General features: G+C 52.7%; 1 protein-coding gene across 1 annotated transcript; it reads left to right on the forward strand.

Moving 5' to 3' along the window:
- Window positions 1-202: 202 nt before the first annotated feature.
- On the forward strand, window positions 203-18,264 carry LOC123765663 (serine/arginine repetitive matrix protein 2-like). The gene is made up of 2 exons (XM_045754347.1): window positions 203-401; window positions 16,967-18,264. Exons 1-2 carry the CDS (start codon window positions 203-205, stop codon window positions 18,262-18,264), a joined length of 1,497 nt encoding a protein of 498 aa, XP_045610303.1.
- The last annotated feature ends 3,535 nt before the right edge of the window (window positions 18,265-21,799 follow it).

Genomic DNA, 21,799 nt, shown 5'->3' on the forward strand with positions numbered 1-21,799 from the left:
GTGATGAGACTCCCAGTTTTGTGGCAGCAAGCGCTTGGTATATCAGTCATACTCAAGCAAAAATGAGACCAGGACTTAGCAACAACGGAAGCGGCAGCCATAGTCAGTTACTCCGGGAAAGCAATAACAAATTAACGGACAATCAACACAACAATAATGACTAAAATAACCACAACTTCCTATATAAAGTCTGAATAATATGATGCGGCCGAAGTTGTCGCAGGTTGACATGATACAGTCCATCTCGGGCTGCATCATTTGCTCTGTGTCGGCGTGGAATAGGAAGACTTATGACAGTTTTTCCACCTTTTATGACAGCCCACAGACGGCTATGGGTGCACGGCCCACCGTCAGTCCTGTATCTGACGGGTATTCCATCCTGACAGTCACGGAAGGCATCGGTGAGTACAGCCTAGCATGCCACGCTGAAGAGTGTTGGAGAACACCCAGCCCCGCTTCCCATAGTGCCTCGCTGGGATGGCTTTGGACTAGTCTCCATCGTCCGGTGTTTCGTCATCACCCCATTGTTCAAGTGCTGGACAATCACGAGCTCGTCAGCAACCAAACTTCTCCGTTATGCTCCACAAGTCATCACTGCTGACGGCACCGGAGGGCTTGGTCAGGTCGACCAAGGTCACCAAGAGGTCGCTATCTTGCTCGTTGGCATTCTTCTTGGAGCTGGCGTGCAGCAGATATCATATCGATAGTTCCGCGTTCTGTGAGGAAGCCGAATTGGCTCTCTGGGAGGAGATCCTGCTCAAGATGTTGAGGGAGGGAGGGTTGGGACCCCTTGGTGGGAGAGGAGGGAGAAGAGGGAGGGGCGGTGATGGAGTGCGCCGTCCATAAAAACTTTTCACAAAAAGCTATTTTTTTCTTGGCCAGACTCAGTGTGTGTGTGTGTGGGAGTGTGTGTGTGGGAGTGTGTGTGTGGGAGTGTGTGTGTGGGAGTGTGTGTGTGGGAGTGTGTGTGTGGGAGTGTGTGTGTGGGAGTGTGTGTGTGGGAGTGTGTCTGTGGGAGTGTGTGTGTGTGTGTGTGTGGGAGTGTGTGTGGGAGTGTCTGTGGGAGTGTGTGTGTGGGAGTGTGTCTGTGGGAGTGTGTGTGTGGGAGTGTGTGTGTGGGAGTGTGTGTGTGGGAGTGTGTCTGTGGGAGTGTGTGTGTGGGAGTGTGTGTGTGGGAGTGTGTCTGTGGGAGTGTGTGTGTGTGTGTGTGTGGGAGTGTGTGTGGGAGTGTCTGTGGGAGTGTGTGTGTGGGAGTGTGTCTGTGGGAGTGTGTGTGTGGGAGTGTGTGTGTGGGAGTGTGTGTGTGGGAATGTGTGTGTGGGAGTGTGTGTGTGGGAGTGTGTGTGTGGGAGTGTGTGTGTGGGAGTGTGTGTGTGGGAGTGTGTGTGTGGGAGTGTGTGTGTGGGAATGTGTGTGTGGGAGTGTGTGTGTGTGGGAGTGTGTGTGTGGGAGTGTGTGTGTGGGAGTGTGTCTGTGGGAGTGTGTGTGTGTGGGAATGTGTGTGTGGGAGTGTGTGTGTGGGAGTGTGTCTGTGGGAGTGTGTGTGTGGGAGTGTGTGTGTGGGAATGTGTGTGTGGGAGTGTGTGTGTGGGAGTGTGTCTGTGGGAGTGTGTCTGTGGGAGTGTGTGTGTGGGTGTGTGTCTGTGGGAGTGTGTGTGTGGGAATGTGTGTGTGGGAGTGTGTGTGTGGGAATGTGTGTGTGGGAGTGTGTGTGTGGGAGTGTGTCTGTGGGAGTGTGTGTGTGGGAGTGTGTCTGTGGGAGTGTGTGTGTGGGAATGTGTGTGTGGGAGTGTGTGTGTGGGAGTGTGTCTGTGGGAGTGTGTGTGTGGGAGTGTGTCTGTGGGAGTGTGTGTGTGGGAATGTGTGTGTGGGAGTGTGTGTGTGGGAGTGTGTCTGTGGGAGTGTGTGTGTGGGAGTGTGTCTGTGGGAGTGTGTGTGTGGGAATGTGTGTGTGGGAGTGTGTGTGGGAGTGTGTCTGTGGGAGTGTGTGTGTGGGAGTGTGTCTGTGGGAGTGTGTCTGTGGGAGTGTGTGTGTGGGAGTGTGTCTGTGGGAGTGTGTGTGTGTGTGTGTGTGGGAGTGTGTGTGGGAGTGTCTGTGGGAGTGTGTGTGTGGGAGTGTGTGGGAGTGTGTGGGAGTGTGTGTGTGTGGGAGTGTGTGTGTGGGAGTGTGTCTGTGGGAGTGTGTGTGTGGGAGTGTGTGTGTGTGTGGGAGTGTGTGTGTGGGAGTGTGTGTGTGGGAGTGTGTCTGTGGGAGTGTGTCTGTGGGAGTGTGTGTGTGGGAATGTGTCTGTGGGAGTGTGTGTGTGGGAGTGTGTGTGTGTGTGGGAGTGTGTGTGTGGGAGTGTGTGTGTGTGTGGGAGTGTGTGTGTGGGAGTGTGTCTGTGGGAGTGTGTCTGTGGGAGTGTGTGTGTGGGAATGTGTCTGTGGGAGTGTGTCTGTGGGAGTGTGTCTGTGGGAGTGTGTGTGTGGGAGAGGAAGTAATGCCTCACTAGAGGTGAGGGACACGACTCATGCCTCACTGGAGATGAGGGACACGACTCATGCCTCACTGGAGGTGAGGGACACGACTCATGCCTCACTGGAGGTGAGGGACACGACTCATGCCTCACTGGAGGTGAGGGACACGACTCATGCCTCACTGGAGGTGAGGGACACGACTCATGCCTCACTGGAGGTGAGGGACACGACTCATGCCTCACTGGAGGTGAGGGACACGACTCATGCCTCACTGGAGGTGAGGGACACGACTCATGCCTCACTAGAGGTGAGGGACACGACTCATGCCTCACTAGAGGTGAGGGACACGACTCATGCCTCACTAGAGGTGAGGGACACGACTCATGCCTCACTGGAGGTGAGGGACACGACTCATGCCTCACTAGAGGTGAGGGACATGACTCATGCCTCACTAGAGGTGAGGGACACACCTCATGCCTCACTAGAGGTGAGGGACAAAACTCGTGCCTCACTAGAGGTGAGGAACACGCCTCATGCCTCACTAGAGGTGAGGGACACGCCTCATGCCTCACTAGAGGTGAGGGACACGCCTCATGCCTCACTGGAGGTGAGGGACACGACTCATGCCTCACTGGAGGTGAGGGACACGCCTCATGCCTCACTAGAGGTGAGGGACACGACTCATGCCTCACTAGAGGAGAGGGACACGACTCATTCCTCACTAGAGGTGAGGGACACGACTCATGCCTCACTAGAGGTGAGAAACACGCCTCATACCTCACTAGAGGTGAGGGACACGACTCATGCCTCACTAGAGGTGAGGAACACTCCTCATGCCTCACTAGAGGTGAGGAACACGCCTCATGCCTCACTAGAGGTGAGGGACACGACTCATGCCTCACTAGAGGTGAGGGACACTCCTCATGCCTCACTAGAGGTGAGGGACACTCCTCATGCCTCACTAGAGGTGAGAGACACGACTCATGCCTCACCAGTGCACGCCATGTTATCCTCACCTTAACTATAAAACTCGTCCCAAGTCACCCACGCCAGGCCTACACCTAAACCATTTTTGTTAACTTTTCTTCTTATTTGCAAAATATTTTATGGCGCAGAAAATCGTCTCATTCTAGGAGAGACTAAAGTGTCCCTCGAGGCGCAAAATCTACAGGAACATTTTGGTGTAATTTTTGCTTAAATTTTCTCTCAAAAGTGTTATGAATTACAATTTTTGAAAGAGGAAATATTTAAGGCAGAGCGCGTCCATTTTTGTCGCTCCTTGGGTCCCTGTTTGACGCAGTTGTGGGGTCCCTGTTTGACGCAGTTGTGGGGTCCCTGTTTGACGCAGTTGTGGGGTCCTTGTTTGACGCAATTGTGGGGTCCTTGTTTGACGCAGTTGTGGGGTGTTTGACGCAGTTGTGGGGTCCGTGTTTGACGCAGTTGTAGGGTCCCTGTTTGACGCAGTTGTGGGGTCCTTGTTTGACGCAATTGTGGGGTCCTTGTTTGACGCAGTTGTGGGGTGTTTGACGCAGTTGTGGGGTCCGTGTTTGACGCAGTTGTGGGGTCCCTGTTTGACGCAGTTGTGGGGTGTCTGTTTGACGCAGTTGTGGGGTGTCTGTTTGACGCAGTTGTGGGGTCCTTGTTTGACGCAGTTGTGGGGTATCTGTTTGACGCAGTTGTGGGGTGTTTGACGCAGTTGTGGGGTGCTTGACGCAGTTGTGGGGTGTTTGACGCAGTTGTGGGGTCCTTGTTTGACGCAGTTGTGGGGTCCGTGTTTGAAGCAGTTGTGGGGTCCTTGTTTGACGCAGTTGTGGGGTGTCTGTTTGACGCAGTTGTGGGGTCCCTGTTTGACGCAGTTGTGGGGTCCGTGTTTGACGCAGTTGTGGTGTCCCTGTTTGACACAGTTGTGGGGTCCTGTTTGACGCAGTTGTGGGGTCCCTGTTTGACGCAGTTGTAGGGTCCCTGTTTGACGCAGTTGAGGGGTCCGTGTTCGACGCAGTTGTGGGGTCCGTGTTTGACGCAGTTGTGGGGTCCGTGTTTGACGCAGTTATGGGGTGCCTGTTTGACGCAGTTGTGGGGTCCCTGTTTGACGGAGTTGTGGGGTCCGTGTTTGACGTAGTTGTGGGGTCCTGTTTGACGCAGTTGTGGGGTCCTGTTTGACGCAGTTGTGGGGTCCTTGTTTGACGCAGTTGTGGTGTCCCTGTTTGACACAGTTGTGGGGTCCTGTTTGACGCAGTTGTGGGGTCCCTGTTTGACGCAGTTGTAGGGTCCCTGTTTGACGCAGTTGAGGGGTCCGTGTTTGACGCAGTTGTGGGGTCCGTGTTTGACGCAGTTGTGGGGTCCGTGTTTGACGCAGTTATGGGGTGCCTGTTTGACGCAGTTGTGGGGTCCCTGTTTGACGGAGTTGTGGGGTCCGTGTTTGACGTAGTTGTGGGGTCCTGTTTGACGCAGTTGTGGGGTCCTGTTTGACGCAGTTGTGGGGTCCTTGTTTGACGCAGTTATGGGGTGTCTGTTTGACGCTGTTGTGGGGTCCTTGTTTGACGCAGTTGTGGGGTCCCTGTTTGACGCAGTTGTGGGGTGTCTGTTTGACGCAGTTGTGGGGTCCGTGTTTGACGCAGTTGTGGGGTCCCTGTTTGACACAGTTGTGGGGTCCTGTTTGACGCAGTTGTGGGGTCCCTGTTTGACGCAGTTGTAGGGTCCCTGTTTGACGCAGTTGTGGGGTCCGTGTTTGACGCAGTTGTGGGGTCCTGTTTGACGCAGTTGTGGGGTCCTTGTTTGACGCAGTTATGGGGTGCCTGTTTGACGCAGTTGTGGGGTGCCTGTTTGACGCAGTTATGGGGTCCCTGTTTGACGCAGTTATGGGGTCCCTGTTTGACGCAGTTGTGGGGTGCCTGTTTGACGCAGTTGTGGGGTCCGTGTTTGACGCAGTTGTGGGGTCCGTGTTTGACGCAGTTGTCGGGTGCCTGTTTGACGCAGTTATGGGGTCCCTGTTTGACGCAGTTGTGGGGTGCCTGTTTGACGCAGTTGTGGGGTCCGTGTTTGAAGCAGTTGTGGGGTCCTTGTTTGACGCAGTTGTGGGGTGTCTGTTTGACGCAGTTGTGGGGTCCCTGTTTGACGCAGTTGTGGGGTGTCTGTTTGACGCAGTTGTAGGGTCCCTGTTTGACGCAGTTGTGGGGTCCCTGTTTGACGCAGTTGTGGGGTGTCTGTTTGACGTAGTTGTGGGGTGTCTGTTTGACGCAGTTGTGGGGTCCGTGTTTGACGCAGTTGTGGGGTCCCTGTTTGACACAGTTGTGGGGTCCTGTTTGACGCAGTTGTGGGGTCCCTGTTTGACGCAGTTGTAGGGTCCCTGTTTGACGCAGTTGTGGGGTCCGTGTTTGACGCAGTTGTGGGGTCCTGTTTGACGCAGTTGTGGGGTCCTTGTTTGACGCAGTTATGGGGTGCCTGTTTGACGTAGTTGTGGGGTCCGTGTTTGACGCAGTTGTGGGGTGTCTGTTTGACGCAGTTGTAGGGTCCCTGTTTGACGCAGTTGTGGGGTCCCTGTTTGACGCAGTTGTGGGGTGCCTGTTTGACGCAGTTGTAGGGTCCCTGTTTGACGCAGTTGTAGGGTCCCTGTTTGACGCAGTTGTGGGGTCCGTGTTTGACGCAGTTGTGGATAACTGCGTCAAACACTCCAGCCAGTGAAATCTAACTGGTCACATCCACCCAGTGCTCCAGTGGATAAGGGAGTACTTAAGCAACAGGAAACAGCGAGTAACGGTGAGGGGGAAGACATCAGAGTGCCGAGATGTCACCAGCGGAGTCCCACAGGGCTCAGTACTAGGACCCATCCTGTTTCTAATATATGTGAACGATCTTCCAGAGGGTATAGACTCATTCCTCTCAATGTTTGCTGATGATGCAAATATTATGAGAAGAATCAAGACAGTTGAAGATAGACAGAGACTACAGGACGACCTGGACAAACTGGTGGAACTCAGGAAAGTGTAAGGTAATGAAATTAGGCGAAGGGAGCAGGAGGCTGAACACAATGTACCTTCTAGGAGGTGATATTCAGTAAGAGTCAAATAGAGAGAAAGATCTGGGGGTCGATATCATACCGAACCTGTCCCCAGAGGCCCACGTCAAATGGATATCATCAGCGGCATATGCTAGACTGGTCAACATAAGAACTGCCTTCAGAAACTTGTATAAAGAATCGTTCAGGACCTTGTATACCACTTATGTCAGAGCAATCATGGAGAATGCAGCTCGAGCCTGGAGTCCATACCTAGTTAAACACAAAACAAAGCTAGAAAACATCTAGAGGTATGCCACCACATTAGTCCCGGGAATAAGAGGTATGAGCTACGAGGAAAGGCTAAAGGAGCTGAACCTCACATCCCTGGAAAACAGAAGAGTAAGGGGAGACATGATAACCACCTACAAAATTCTCAGGGGAATTGACAGGGTGGACAAAGACAAACTCTTCAGCACGGGTGGGACACGAACAAGGGGACACAGGTGGAAACTTAGTACCCAGATGAGCCACAGAGACGTTAGAAAGAATTGTTCAGTGTCAGAGTAGTTAATAAATGGAATGCACTAGGAAGTGATGTGGTGGAGGCTGACTCCATACACAGATTCAAATGTAGATATGATAGAGCCCAGTAGGCTCAGGAATCTGTACACCAGTTGATTGACAGTTGAGAGGCGGGACCAAAGAACCAAAGCTCAACCCCCGCAAGCACAAATAGGTAAAGACATCCACCCCGTAACATCCACCCCGTAACATCCACCCCGTCACATCCACCCCGTAACATCCACCCCGTAACATCCACCCCGTCACATCCACCCCGTCACATCCACCCCGTAACATCCACCCCACACATCCACCCCACACATCCACCCCGTCACATCCACCCCACACATCCACCCCGTCACATCCACCCCACCCACCCACCCCACCCATCCACCCCGTCACATACACCCCACACATCTACCCCACACATCCACCCCGTCACATCCACCCAGTCACATCCACCCGACACATCCACCCCACACATCCACCCCGTCACATCCACCCTACACATCCACCTCGTCACATCCACCCCACACATCCACCCCACACATCCAAACCACACATCCACCTCGTCACATCCACCCCACTCATCCACCCAGTAACATCCACCCCACACATCCACTCCACACATCCACCCTACACATCCACCCCCACACATCCACGCCACACATCCACCCCACACATCCACCCCCGTCACATCCACCCCACACATCCACCCAACACATCCATCCCACACATCCACCCCGTCACATCCACCCCACACATCCACCTCGTCACATCCGCCCCACACATCCACCCCACACATCACCCCACACATCCACCCCACACATCCACCCCACACATCCACCCCACACATCCACCCCACACATCACCCCACACATCCACCCCCACACATCCACGCCACACATCCACCCCACACATCCACCCCACACATCCACCCCACACATCACCCCACACATCCACCCCACACATCCACCCCACACATCCACGCCACACATCCACCCCACACATCCACCCCCACACATCACCCCACACATCACCCCACACATCACCCCACACATCCACCCTCACACATCCACGCCACACATCCACCCCACACATCACCCCACACATCCACCCCACACATCCACCCCACACATCACCCCACACATCACCCCACACATCCACCCCACACATCACCCCACACATCCACCCCACACATCACCCCACACATCCACCCCACACATCCACCCCACACATCACCCCACACATCCGCCCCACACATCCACCCCACACATCCACCCCACACATCACCCCACACATCACCCCACACATCCACCCCCACACATCCACCCCACACATCACCCCACACATCCACCCCACACATCCACCCCACACATCACCCCACACATCCGCCCCACACATCACCCCACACATCACCCCACACATCCACCCCACACATCACCCCACACATCCACCCCCACACATCCACCCCACACATCACCCCACACATCACCCCACACATCACCCCACACATCCACCCCCACACATCCACCCCACACATCACCCCACACATCACCCCACACATCCACCCCCACACATCCACCCCACACATCACCCCACACATCCACCCCACACATCCACCCCACACATCACCCCACACATCCACCCCACACATCCACCCCACACATCACCCCACACATCCACCCCACACATCCACCCCACACATCACCCCACACATCCGCCCCACACATCCACCCCACACATCCACCCCACACATCACCCCACACATCACCCCACACATCCACCCCACACATCCACGCCACACATCCATCCCACACATCCACCCCGTCACATCCACCCCACACATCCACGCCACACATCCACCCCACACATCCACCCCACACATCCACCCCACACATCAACCCCACACATCCACGCCACACATCCACCCCACACATCCACCCCACACATCACCCCACACATCACCTCGTCACATCCACCCAACACATCCACCCAACACATCCACCCCACACATCCACCCAACACATCCACCCCACACATCCATGCCACACATCCACCCCACAAATCCACCCCACATATCCACCCCGTCACATCCACCCCACACATCCACCCAGTCACATCCACCCACACATCCACCCCACACATCCACCTCGTCACATCCACCCCACACATCCATCCCACACATCCACCCCACACATCCACGCCACACATCCACCCCACACATCCACCCCACACATCCAGCCCGTCACATCCACCCCACACATCCACCCAGTCACATCCACCCCACACATCCACCCCGTCACATCCACCCCACACATCCACGCCTCACATCCACGCCACACATACACCCCACACATCCACCCCCGTCACATCCACCCCGCACATCCACCCCACACATCCACCCAACACATCCATCCCACACATCCACCCCGTCACATCCACCCCACACATCCACCTCGTCACATCCACCCCACAACACCACCCCACACATCACCCCACACATCCACCCCACACATCCACCCCACACATCCACCCCACACATCACCCCACACATCCACCCCCACACATCCACGCCACACATCCACCCCACACATCCTCCCCACACATCCACCCCACACATCACCCCACACATCCACCCCACACATCCACCCCACACATCCACGCCACACATCCACCCCACACATCCACCCCCACACATCACCCCACACATCACCCCACACATCACCCCACACATCCACCCTCACACATCCACGCCACACATCCACCCCCACACATCACCCCACACATCACCCCACACATCACCCCACACATCCACCCTCACACATCCACGCCACACATCCACCCCACACATCCACCCCACAACACCACCCCACACATCACCCCACACATCCACCCCACACATCCACCCCACACATCCACCCCACACATCACCCCACACATCCACCCCCACACATCCACGCCACACATCCACCCCACACATCCACCCCACACATCACCCCACACATCCACCCCACACATCCACCCCACACATCCACCCCACACATCCACCCCACACATCCACTCCACACATCCACCCCACACATCCACCCCACACATCACCCCACACATCCGCCCCACACATCCACCCCACACGTCCACCCCTCACATCCACCCCCACACATCCACGCCACACATCCACCCCACACATCCACCCCGTCACATCCACCCCACACATCCACGCCACACATCCACCCCACACATCCACCCCACACATCCACCCCACACATCAACCCCACACATCCACGCCACACATCCACCCCACACATCCACCCCACACATCCACCCCACACATCCACCCCCACACATGAACGCCACTCATCCACCCCACACATCACCTCGTCACATCCACCTAACACATCCACCCAACACATCCACCCCACACATCCACCCAACACATCCACCCCACACATCCTCCCCACACATCCACCCCACACATCCACCCAGTCACATCCACCCACACATCCACCCCACACATCCACCTCGTCACATCCACCCCACACATCCACCCCACACATCCATCCCACACATCCACGCCACACATCCACCCCACACATCCACCCCACACATCCACCCCGTCACATCCACCCCACACATCCACCCAGTCACATCCACCCCGTCACATCCACCCCACACGTCCACAACACACATCCACCCCCGCACATCCACACCACACATCCACCCCGTCACATCCACCCCACACATCCACCCAGTCACATCCACCCCGTCACATCCACCCAGTCACATCCACCCCACACATCCCCCCCACACATCCACCCCACACATCCACCCTGTCACATCCACCTCACACATCCACCCCACACATCCACCCCGTCACATCCACCCCGTCACATCCACCCCGTCACATTCACCCCACACATCCACCCCACACATCCACCCCGTCACATCCACCCCACACATCCACCCCGTCACATCCACCACACACATCCACCCCGTCACATCCACCCAGTCACATCCACATCACACATCCACCCCGTCACATCCACCCCGTCACATCCACCCAGTCACATCCACCCCACACATCCACCCGACACATCCACCCCGTCACATCCACCCCACACATCCACCCCGTCACATCCACCCCGTCACATCCACCCCACACATCCACCCCGTCACATCCACCCCGTCACATCCACCCCACACATCCACCCCACACATCCACCCCGTCACATCCACCCCACACATCCACCCCCACACATCCACCCCGACACATCCACCCCGTCACATCCACCCCACACATCCACTCCACACATCCACCCCGACACATCCACCCCGTCACATCCACCCCACACATCCACCCCACACATCCACCCCACACATCCACTCCACACATCCACCCCACACATCCACAGCACACATCCACCCCACACATCCACCCCACATATTCACCCTGTCACATCCACCCCACACATCCACCTCATCACATCCACCCCATACATCCACCCCGTAACATCCACCCCGTCACATCCACCCCGCACATCCACCCCACACATCCATCCCAAACATCCACCCCGTCACATACACCCCACACATCCACACAGTCACATCCACCCCGTCACATCCAGCCAGTCACATCCACATCACACATCCACCCCACTCATCCACCCCGTCACATCCACCCCACACATCCACCCCACACATCCACCCAGTCACATCCACCCAGTCACATCCACCCCACACATCCACCCGACACATCCACCCCGTCACATCCACCCCACACATCCACCCCACACATCACCCCACAAATCCACCCCACACATCCACCCCACACATCACCCCACACATCCACGCCACACATCCACCCCACACATCCAACCAATCAGCCGGCAGCAAGCCCCTCCTGTGTATAATCACTATACAATCTTATAATGTAATCCCCGGGATTTTTAGACTTGGTAGTTATGAATAATATTAGCATACTAAGGCTTACACCTGAACGCTGTGTTCACTGTGTGTATACTGGCTATACACTCAACGTTGTGACGCACATACACTACACCTTGGTGTACCGCATGTATACGTGTATACCACATACTAAGGCTTACACCTGAACGCTGTGTTCACTGTGTGTATACTGGCTATACACTCAACGTTGTGACGCACATACACTACACCTTGGTGTACCGCATGTATACGTGTATACCACATACTAAGGCTTACACCTGAACGCTGTGTTCACTGTGTGTATACTGGCTATACACTCAACGTTGTCACGCGCATACACTACACCTTGGTGTACCGCATGTATACGTGTATACCACATACTAAGGCTTACACCTGAACGCTGTGTTCACTGTGTGTATACTGGCTATACACTCAACGTTATGACGCGCATACACTACACCTTGGTGTACCGCATGTATACGTGTATACCACATACTAAGGCTTACACCTGAACGCTGTGTTCACTGTGTGTATACTGGCTATACACTCAACGTCGTGACGCGCATACACTACACCTTGGTGTACCGCATGTATACGTGTATACCACATACTAAGGCTTACACCTGAACGCTGTGTTCACTGTGTGTATACTGGCTATACACTCAACGTCGTGACGCACATACACTACACCTTGGTGTACCGCATGTATACGTGTATACCACATACTAAGGCTTACACCTGAACGCTGTGTTCACTGTGTGTATACTGGCTATACACTCAACGTTATGACGCGCATACACTACACCTTGGTGTACCGCATGTATACGTGTATACCACATACTAAGGCTTACACCTGAACGCTGTGTTCACTGTGTGTATACTGGCTATACACTCAACGTCGTGACGCGCATACACTACACCTTGGTGTACCGCATGTATACGTGTATACCACATACTAAGGCTTACACCTGAACGCTGTGTTCACTGTGTGTATACTGGCTATACACTCAACGTCGTGACGCACATACACTACACCTTGGTGTACCGCATGTATACGTGTATACCACGTATTAGGTGAGTACCTAGTTTACGAGGGTATTAGCTTCCCCTTCAGAATGTATCGTAGAGAATTTCAGCTTATTAAAGTAATATTTCTATTATCTCCAGATATAATTAATAATAATAACTCATTGTGTGGGGGGGACAGGGAGCCTGTGTGTATATTCATGTTAAATTTGTGTCTATATTCATGTTAAATTTATATCTAGGTCCCCCCCCCCCTTAGAATGGAGCCCCACAACAAGCTGACTTAACTCCCAGTTACCCATTTACTGCTAAGTGAACAGATGCATTAGGTGATAGGAAACACGTCGAACACTTTTTGTCCTGTCCGGGATTGGAACCCGGTATTCTGAGTCGAGATCGAACTCGTACTCGACTGTACTCGTTTCTTTACCTCATACAAAAGAAATGGAAATTGCCATTGCTTGTTCCACGGAGCTGTCCCGACCCCTTCCTAGGGCAATTTAGTCTTAATGGCTTGGCGCTTCCCCCCTAATAAATTCCTTCCCTTTCACAGCGCTATTAAAATCAGTTTGATCAAACTTCTCTCCACAGGAAGACCAATGGAGAGGTTGTCAGTGGTCCCTCACAAGCAAGGAAGGGATCGGTAGCGGGTTTCTTAAAGTCTCCGCTAATCTCTCAACCTCTAATTTGACAGAAAACGGAGTAAGTTCGTGCAGGATAAACTATACCTGAATCCCAGACACTTTAGGATAAGTAACCTTATCACTGAGGCTATGGTGCTTGCCTTGATGCCTGAAAGAAAGCTTGGCGGGCTGGAAAATTGGCAGAACGAAGCCTTGAGGATAATCCTTGGGTGCCCTCGTACCACAAAGATACTTCACATGAGAAAGGAACTTAATATTCCGAGCGTTGTTGATCGTGTTACTGAAACTAACTGTCAGATTGGTATAAAAATGCTTAGGCTAACTCATCCTAACCCTTGCACAGAAGCCCTCCAGAATTTCTTTATCGAAGGTCAACATTGTTCCAAATGGATAACTAAAACTGGAACTGAACTCAAAATGTATCAGATTTATCATTTGTACCAAGAGAAACAACAACGGCACTTTCCTGCACCGTGGGAGGTTACACCCTTTCCAGTTTTAATCCCTCCCTTTCCACCCAAGAAGCAAATTAGAGATCAGCCCAAGCTTCGTCTTGAGGCAAAGCTCAACGCCTTAAGCCATATTGATGCTCTGTCCACAGAGCATTCTCTCTCTCAAATCATATACACTGATGGTTCCCTACACCGCACCACGGGTGCAGCTGGGAGTGCAGTTGTCCTGACAATGGGCGATGGCTTATACTTTGAGTGGGGAGTCCGTATAAACAACTGGGCCTCTACCCTTCAGACTGAACTATTTGCCTTGATCCTTGCACTGAAATGTGTACAAGTCTCCAAACTTGATACATTAATTGTAAGTGACTCCTTATCATCCTTAATTGCTCTCAACTCTTCAAGACATAACTGTAACATGCTCGTGTCCGAAGCTAGACACAAATACAACAAAATTATTAATGATGGTAACAGAGTCCATTTCATGTGGTCTCCATCTCATGTTGGCCTCCGAATGCATGACAGAGCTGATGAGTTAGCCAAAGAATCTGCCTTTAAAGGAGCCGTTGAGTGTAACCTTGGATTGTCAATGAGCAATCTGAGAGCAGCAGTACACCGAGAACTTCAACAAGATCTTGTATATTTAAGACAAAGTGAAATTGACACCAGTAATTCCATCTATCATCATACTATCATGCAAGAGGAGCCACACATCTATGGATCATCCAATAAAATCAGCAGACTTCTAGATGTTACTACTGCTCGGCTTAGACTCGGTTACAAGTATCTCTGGGAATTCTCATTATCTGCTGATGTAGACCTGACCAAATGTAAACTGTGTCAACAAAATTATTCGCACACCCTCCGTCACTATGTGATGGAGTGCGAAAAGATACGTGAATTCAGAGACAATTCTATAACCAATGTTCCAACGATGTGTCAATATTTCATTCAAAATGATCTGCTACCAGAAATTTTAGCCAAATATCCCCAGTTTGCTAACTGTAGGTAGTAACTAAGTGACTGTAACCTATCCACCGCTGCCCACTGGATGGGGGACGGTGTGCAGGACAAACATATAAATTGTAACACTAGCTCTCCACATATGTCAGTTGCTTAATTTTGAAACAGTACTTGTGGTCGGTCTCGAACCCATTGTTGATATAACGATGTGCTTTGAAGTTTTGTAACTGGCTCATCAAGATTGTAACTTGCTTAGCTAAATGAATTGTGGGGTTCAATCCCTGAGCCCATTATGTGCCTCTGTAACCCTTTCCACTATCGTCCACAGGACGGGTATGGGGTGCATAATGAATAAACTAAACTAACCAGACACTATTAAAACTAGATTTATTGAATGCTGTATATATACAAGATGGTACAACGGGTTTGGTAAGTACACATCTTGGTGAGTCACTGGGACAGTGTTACAAGGCCACTAACGTGCACAGGGTTTCGCGCAAGTCTTAAAGCTAACGCAATATTCACAGTGAATTTGAAGTTACAATTGATGAAGAGTTAAACTTACCCAGATAAATAATACTAGTGGCTGGGGTATACAATTATTAAGTGGAGTAACCTGAAAGTTTACATGCTGAATTGACCTTAAGAGGCTAACATAATGATAAATTATACTGATGGGGTTATGAATGATTACGGTTAAGGATAGTTTACCTGAGTTTACTTGAGGGCCACTAACACTAGTGGCCTCGACGAGGACAGGAAGCCGGCGGCTTGTTGAAGATCCCTTCCATTTGCCTCGATGATCTTTTCCAGCTATAGTTTAAAAGCTAATAGAGCTCTGGCCTTTACGGCTTCGGCGGGTAGGCGGGTTCACGGGAAGAATGCTACCAGGACCAGGCAAGATAGTGGTTGAAGGATGGCTACTTCAGGAATTTTGGTTCTTCATTGTTGTACTTCTTAATTCAGTGTTGAGTAAGTATACTTTTACTTGACTGAGAAGAAGTCAAAATGGTGCCCAACCACTCTCAATGGTAGAGTGACGGTCAGGCTACTTGCAGGTCCGCGTTCAATCCCCGACGGTTCAAGTAGTTGAGCATTATTCATTTCCTCCGTCCTATCCTAAATCCTCATCCTCATATCACTTATAAGTGCTATAGAATTTAATTGAACTATCAGGGGAAAGCGCCAAGTCATTACGACTATATAGCACTTGGAAGGGATCAGGATTTGGGATGGGACGGGGAATAGGAATGGTGCCCAACCACATAGACGATCGGGGATTGAACGCCGATCTGCATGACGCGAGACCGTCGCTCTACCGTCCAGCCCAAGTGGTTGGTCATAAGTGCTATAGAGTGGTAATAGCTTAGTGATCTTACCTGGCCTTATGAAATAATAAAATTATAAGGTAATATAATTACCTTACTATAATTGACAAGGCAGTTCCATATACTGAGGCCCTTAACTTGCTTGGCCGCTACGCTACGTGTGTTAGAGCCTTGTAAGAAAGTAAGAACACCAGGGTTATGTACTCTCATAAACCAAATTTAAATTCTTGTAAATAAATCAATCAATAAATAAACGTACTTTCATAGATTTAATAAACGTACTTACATAGATTTAATAAACGTATTTTCATAGATTTAATCTGACTCAGAGACTATCAGGAAGCTGTGACATTCAAGGGTTCTATTATATCCTTCTGAGAAGAATTTGCAGTCCCGATTAGTATTGAGAAATACAGATTTGTAAGTGTAAATAGCAAACTTATAAGTGTAAGTGTAAATAGCACACTTATAAGCGTAAGTAGCATACTTATAAATGTAAGTGAAGGTAACACACTTATAAGTGTAAGTAGCATACTTATAAATGCAATTGTAAGGAGCAGTAACTGTGTTCTTGATGTTATAATCTCTTTACAGTATCCTGTAGCGTATATCACAGGTCGAGTCCATCACAGGGTCGAGTACCTCAGAGGTCGAGTCCATCACAAGTCGAGTCCATCACAGGGTCGAGTACCTCAGAGGTCGAGTCCATCACAGGTCGAGTCCATCGCAGGTCGAGTCCATCACAGGTCGAGCCCATCACAGGGTCGAGTCCATCACAGGGTCGAGCCCATCACAGGTCGAGTCCATCACAGGGTCGAGTACCTCAAAGGTCGAGTCCATCACAGGTCAAGTCCATCACAGGGTCGAGCATATCACAGGACGAGTCCATCACAGGGTCGAGCCCATCACAGGGTCGAGCCCATCACAGGGTCGAGTACCTCAGAGGTCGAGTCCATCACAGGTCGAGTCCATCGCAGGTCGAGTCCATCACAGGTCGAGCCCATCACAGGGTCGAGTCCATCACAGGGTCGAGCCCATCACAGGGTCGAGTCCATCACAGGGTCGAGCCCATCACAGGGTCGAGCCCATCACAGGGTCGATCCCATCACAGGGTCGAGCCCATCATAGGGTCGAGTACCTCAGAGGTCGAGTCCAACACAGGTCAAGTCCATCACAGGTCGAGTCCATCACAGGGTCGAGCCCATCACAGGGTCGAGTACATCACAGGTCGAGCCCATCACAGGGTCGAGCCCATCACAGGGTCGAGCCCATCACAGGGTCGAGTACCTCAGAGGTCGAGTCCATCACAGGTCAAGTCCATCACAGGGTCGAGTCCATCACAGGGTCGAGTCCATCACAGGTCAAGTCCATCACAGGGTCGAGCCCATCACAGGGTCGAGCCCATCACAGGGTCGAGCCCATCACAGGGTCGAGTCCATCACAGGGTCGAGTCCATCACAGGTCGAGTCCATCACAGGGTTGAGCCCATCACAGGTCGAGCCCATCACAGGGTCGAATCCATCACAGGTCGAGCCCATCACAGGGTCGAGTCCATCACAGGTCGAGTCCATCACAGGGTCGAGCCCATCACAGGTCGAGCCCATCACAGGGTCGAGCCCATCACAGGGTCGAGCCCATCACAGGGTCGAGTCCATCACAGGTCAAGTCCATCACAGGTCAAGTCCATCACAGGGTCGAGTCCATCACAGGTCAAGTCCATCACAGGGTCGAGTCCATCACAGGGCAAGTCCATCACAGGGTCGAGTCCATCACAGGTCAAGTCCATCACAGGGTCGAGTCCATCACAGGGTCGAGTCCATCACAGGTCAAGTCCATCACAGGGTCGAGTCCATCACTGGGTCGAGTCCATCACAGGGTCGAGTACCTCATAGGTCAAGTCCATCACAGGTCAAGTCCATCACAGGTCGAGTCCATCACAGGTCAAGTCCATCACAGGTCAAGTCCATCACAGGTCAAGTCCATCACAGGGTCGAGTCCATCACAGGTCAAGTCCATCACAGGGTCGAGCCCATCACAGGTCAAGTCCATCACAGGTCAAGTCCATCAGAGGGTCGAGCCCATCACAGGTCAAGTCCATCAGAGGGTCGAGTCCATCACAGGTCAAGTCCATCACAGGTCAAGTCCATCACAGGTCAAGTCCATCACAGGGTCGAGCCCATCACAGGTCAAGTCCATCACAGGGTCGAGTCCATCACAGGTCAAGTCCATCACAGGGTCGAGTCCATCACAGGTCAAGTCCATCACAGGGTCGAGTCCATCACAGGTCGAGCCCATCACAGGTCAAATCCATCACAGGTCAAGTCCATCACAGGGTCGAGTCCATCACAGGTCAAGTCCATCACAGGGTCGAGCCCATCACAGGGTCGAGCCCATCACAGGTCAAGTCCGTCACAGGGTCGAGCCCATCACAGGTCAAGTCCATCACAGGTCGAGCCCATGACAGGGTCGAGCCCATCACAGGTCGAGCCCATCACAGGGTCGAGCCCATCACAGGGTCGAGCCCATCACAGGGTCGAGCCCATCAGAGGGTCGAGCCCATCACAGGGTCGAGCCCATCACAGGTCGAGCCCGTCACAGGGTCGAGCCCATCACAGGTCGAGCCCATCAGAGGGTCGAGCCCATCACAGGTCGAGCCCATCACAGGTCGAGCCTATCACAGGGTCGAGCCCATCACAGGGTCGAGTCCATCACAGGTCAAGTCCATCACAGGGTCGAGCCCATCACAGGTCGAGCCCATCACAAGTCGAGCCCATCACCTGGTCGGGAGCTGGGTCTCACTGGTCACTACATATCGTTAACTACTGAAGTGTTCTAGATGATGTCTGGTCGAGGACCGGGCCGCGGAGACGCTAAGCCCCGAGATCATGTCAAGGTAACCTCAAGGTTCTATTGGCCCGGACTCACTTTACTGAAGTGTTCTGTTTCTCGACGTCACCCGCATGCGGCAGACTGGTAGACCTTCTCTGGCGTAGTGACGGCGTCCCGCACTCCCCGCGTGACATTATGTGGCGGGAGACGCAACACTGAGACCTGTATGGAGGAGACTCGCGGGGTGGAGTATGATGGTGGACTCCATTACCGCCAGTCGAACAGTCACCAGGCACTGTACCACTTGCTGATCACGACTCAACAGTCACCAGGCACTGTACCACTTGCTGATCACGACTCAACAGTCACCAGGCACTGTACCACCTGCTGATCACGACTCAACAGTCACCAGGCACTGTACCACCTGCTGATCACGACTCAACAGTCACCAGGCACTGTACCACTCTCTGATCACGACTCAACAGTCACCAGGCACTGTACCACCTGCTGATCACGACTGAACAGTCACCAGGCACTGTACCACTTGCTGATCACGACTCAACAGTCACCAGGCACTGTACCACCTGCTGATCACGACTCAACAGCCACCAGACACTGTACCACCTGCTGATCACGACTCAACAGCCGCCAGGCACTGTACCACCTGCTGATCACGACTCAACAGTCACCAGGCACTGTACCACTTGCTGATCACGACTCAACAGTCACCAGGCACTGTACCACCTGCTGATCACGACTCAACAGCCTCCGGGCACTGTACCACCTGCTGATCACGACTCAACAGCCTCCGGGCACTGTACCACCTGCTGGTCACGACTCAACAGTCACCAGGCACTGTACCACTTGCTGATCACGACTCAACAGCCACCAGGCACTGTACCACTTGCTGATCACGACTCAACAGCCTCCGGGCACTGTACCACCTGCTGATCACGACTCAACAGCCTCCGGGCACTGTACCACCTGCTGGTCACGACTCAACAGTCACCAGGCACTGTACCACTTGCTGATCACGACTCAACAGCCACCAGGCACTGTACCACCTGCTGATCACGACTCAACAGCCACCAGACACTGTACCACCTGCTGATCACGACTCAACAGCCACCAGACACTGTACCACCTGCTGGTCACGACTCAACAGTCACCAGGCACTGTACCACCTGCTGATCACGACTCAACAGTCACCAGGCACTGTACCACTTGCTGATCACGACTCAACAGTCACCAGGCACTGTACCACCTGCTGATCACGACTCAACAGTCACCAGGCACTGTACCACTCTCTGATCACGACTCAACAGCCACCAGGCACTGTACCACTCTCTGATCACGACTCAACAGTCACCAGGCACTGTACCACTTGCTGGTCACGACTCAACAGTCACCAGGCACTGTACCACCTGCTGATCACGACTCAACAGTCACCAGGCACTGTACCACCTGCTGGTCACGACTCAACAGTCACCAGGCACTGTACCACTTGCTGGTCACGACTCAACAGCCACCAGGCACTGTACCACCTGCTGATCACGACTCAACAGTCACCAGGCACTGTACCACCTGCTGATCACGACTCAACAGTCACCACGCACTGTACCACCTGCTGATCACGACTCAACAGTCACCACGCACTGTACCACCTGCTGATCACGACTCAACAGTCACCAGGCACTGAAACAATCTCTGATCACGACTGAACAGTCACCAGGCACTGTACCACCTGCTGGTCACGACTGAACAGTCACCACGCACTGTACCACCTGCTGGTCACGACTGAACAGTCACCAGGCACTGTACCACTCTCTGATCACGACTGAACAGTCACCAGGCACTGTACCACTCTCTGATCACGACTCAACAGTCACCAGGCACTGTACCACTCTCTGATCACGACTCAACAGTCACCAGGCACTGTACCACTCTCTGATCACGACTCAACAGTCACCAGGCACTGTACCACTCTCTGATCACGACTCAACAGTCACCAGGCACTGTACCACTCTCTGATCACGACTCAACGCTACAGTACTGAAACAGCCTCAACGGTACAGGTGGAGTCCACATCTCAATGGGGTTCCAATTAGCACACAGGTAAAGCCATTAATACCTCCGCTCTCCACTCCAGAGCCGGAAAAACCTTCGCTAAATTCCGCGTAAATATACTTTGAAGTATTCAAGGATTCAGAAGAAAACATGATAAAAAAATATGTTTTCAAATGACCAATCACCAAGGGTCATATGAACTAATGGTCGTATCGCAGAACTGGAAAGTTAGCAGTTTTTTTTGGGTTGGAAGGGGGTGGGGAGGGGAAAGGAGACGGAGTTCCTGCTATTGCTGTTGGTGATTCATGATGTTGTTGGTGTTGGCACCTGAGGCTATTTTCAGCGATGTTTTACACTCCAATTAGAGGCAGCGTTACACAGGAGGCAGCAGGGGGAACACTAATGCCAGCAGGGGCACACTAATGCCAGCAGGGGGCACACTAATGCCAGCAGGGGGCACACTAATGCCAGCAGCAGCACACTAATGTCAGCAGGGACACACTAATGCCAGCAGGGGGCAAACTAATGCCA

The sequence above is a fragment of the Procambarus clarkii genome, chromosome 30 (genome assembly GCF_040958095.1).
Source record: "Procambarus clarkii isolate CNS0578487 chromosome 30, FALCON_Pclarkii_2.0, whole genome shotgun sequence".
In the NCBI taxonomy this organism is placed as follows: Eukaryota; Metazoa; Arthropoda; class Malacostraca; order Decapoda; family Cambaridae; genus Procambarus; species Procambarus clarkii.

What these genes read in the sequence shown, in the direction of transcription:
- LOC123765663 (XM_045754347.1), top strand. Translation starts at nt 203, where the DNA reads ATGCGGCCGAAGTTGTCGCAGGTTGACATGATACAGTCCATCTCGGGC. An exon ending in GACAGTCACGGAAGGCATCG is followed by an intron (nt 402 to 16,966) that starts GTGAGTACAGCC and finishes ATCTCTTTACAG; the next exon opens with TATCCTGTAGCGTATATCAC.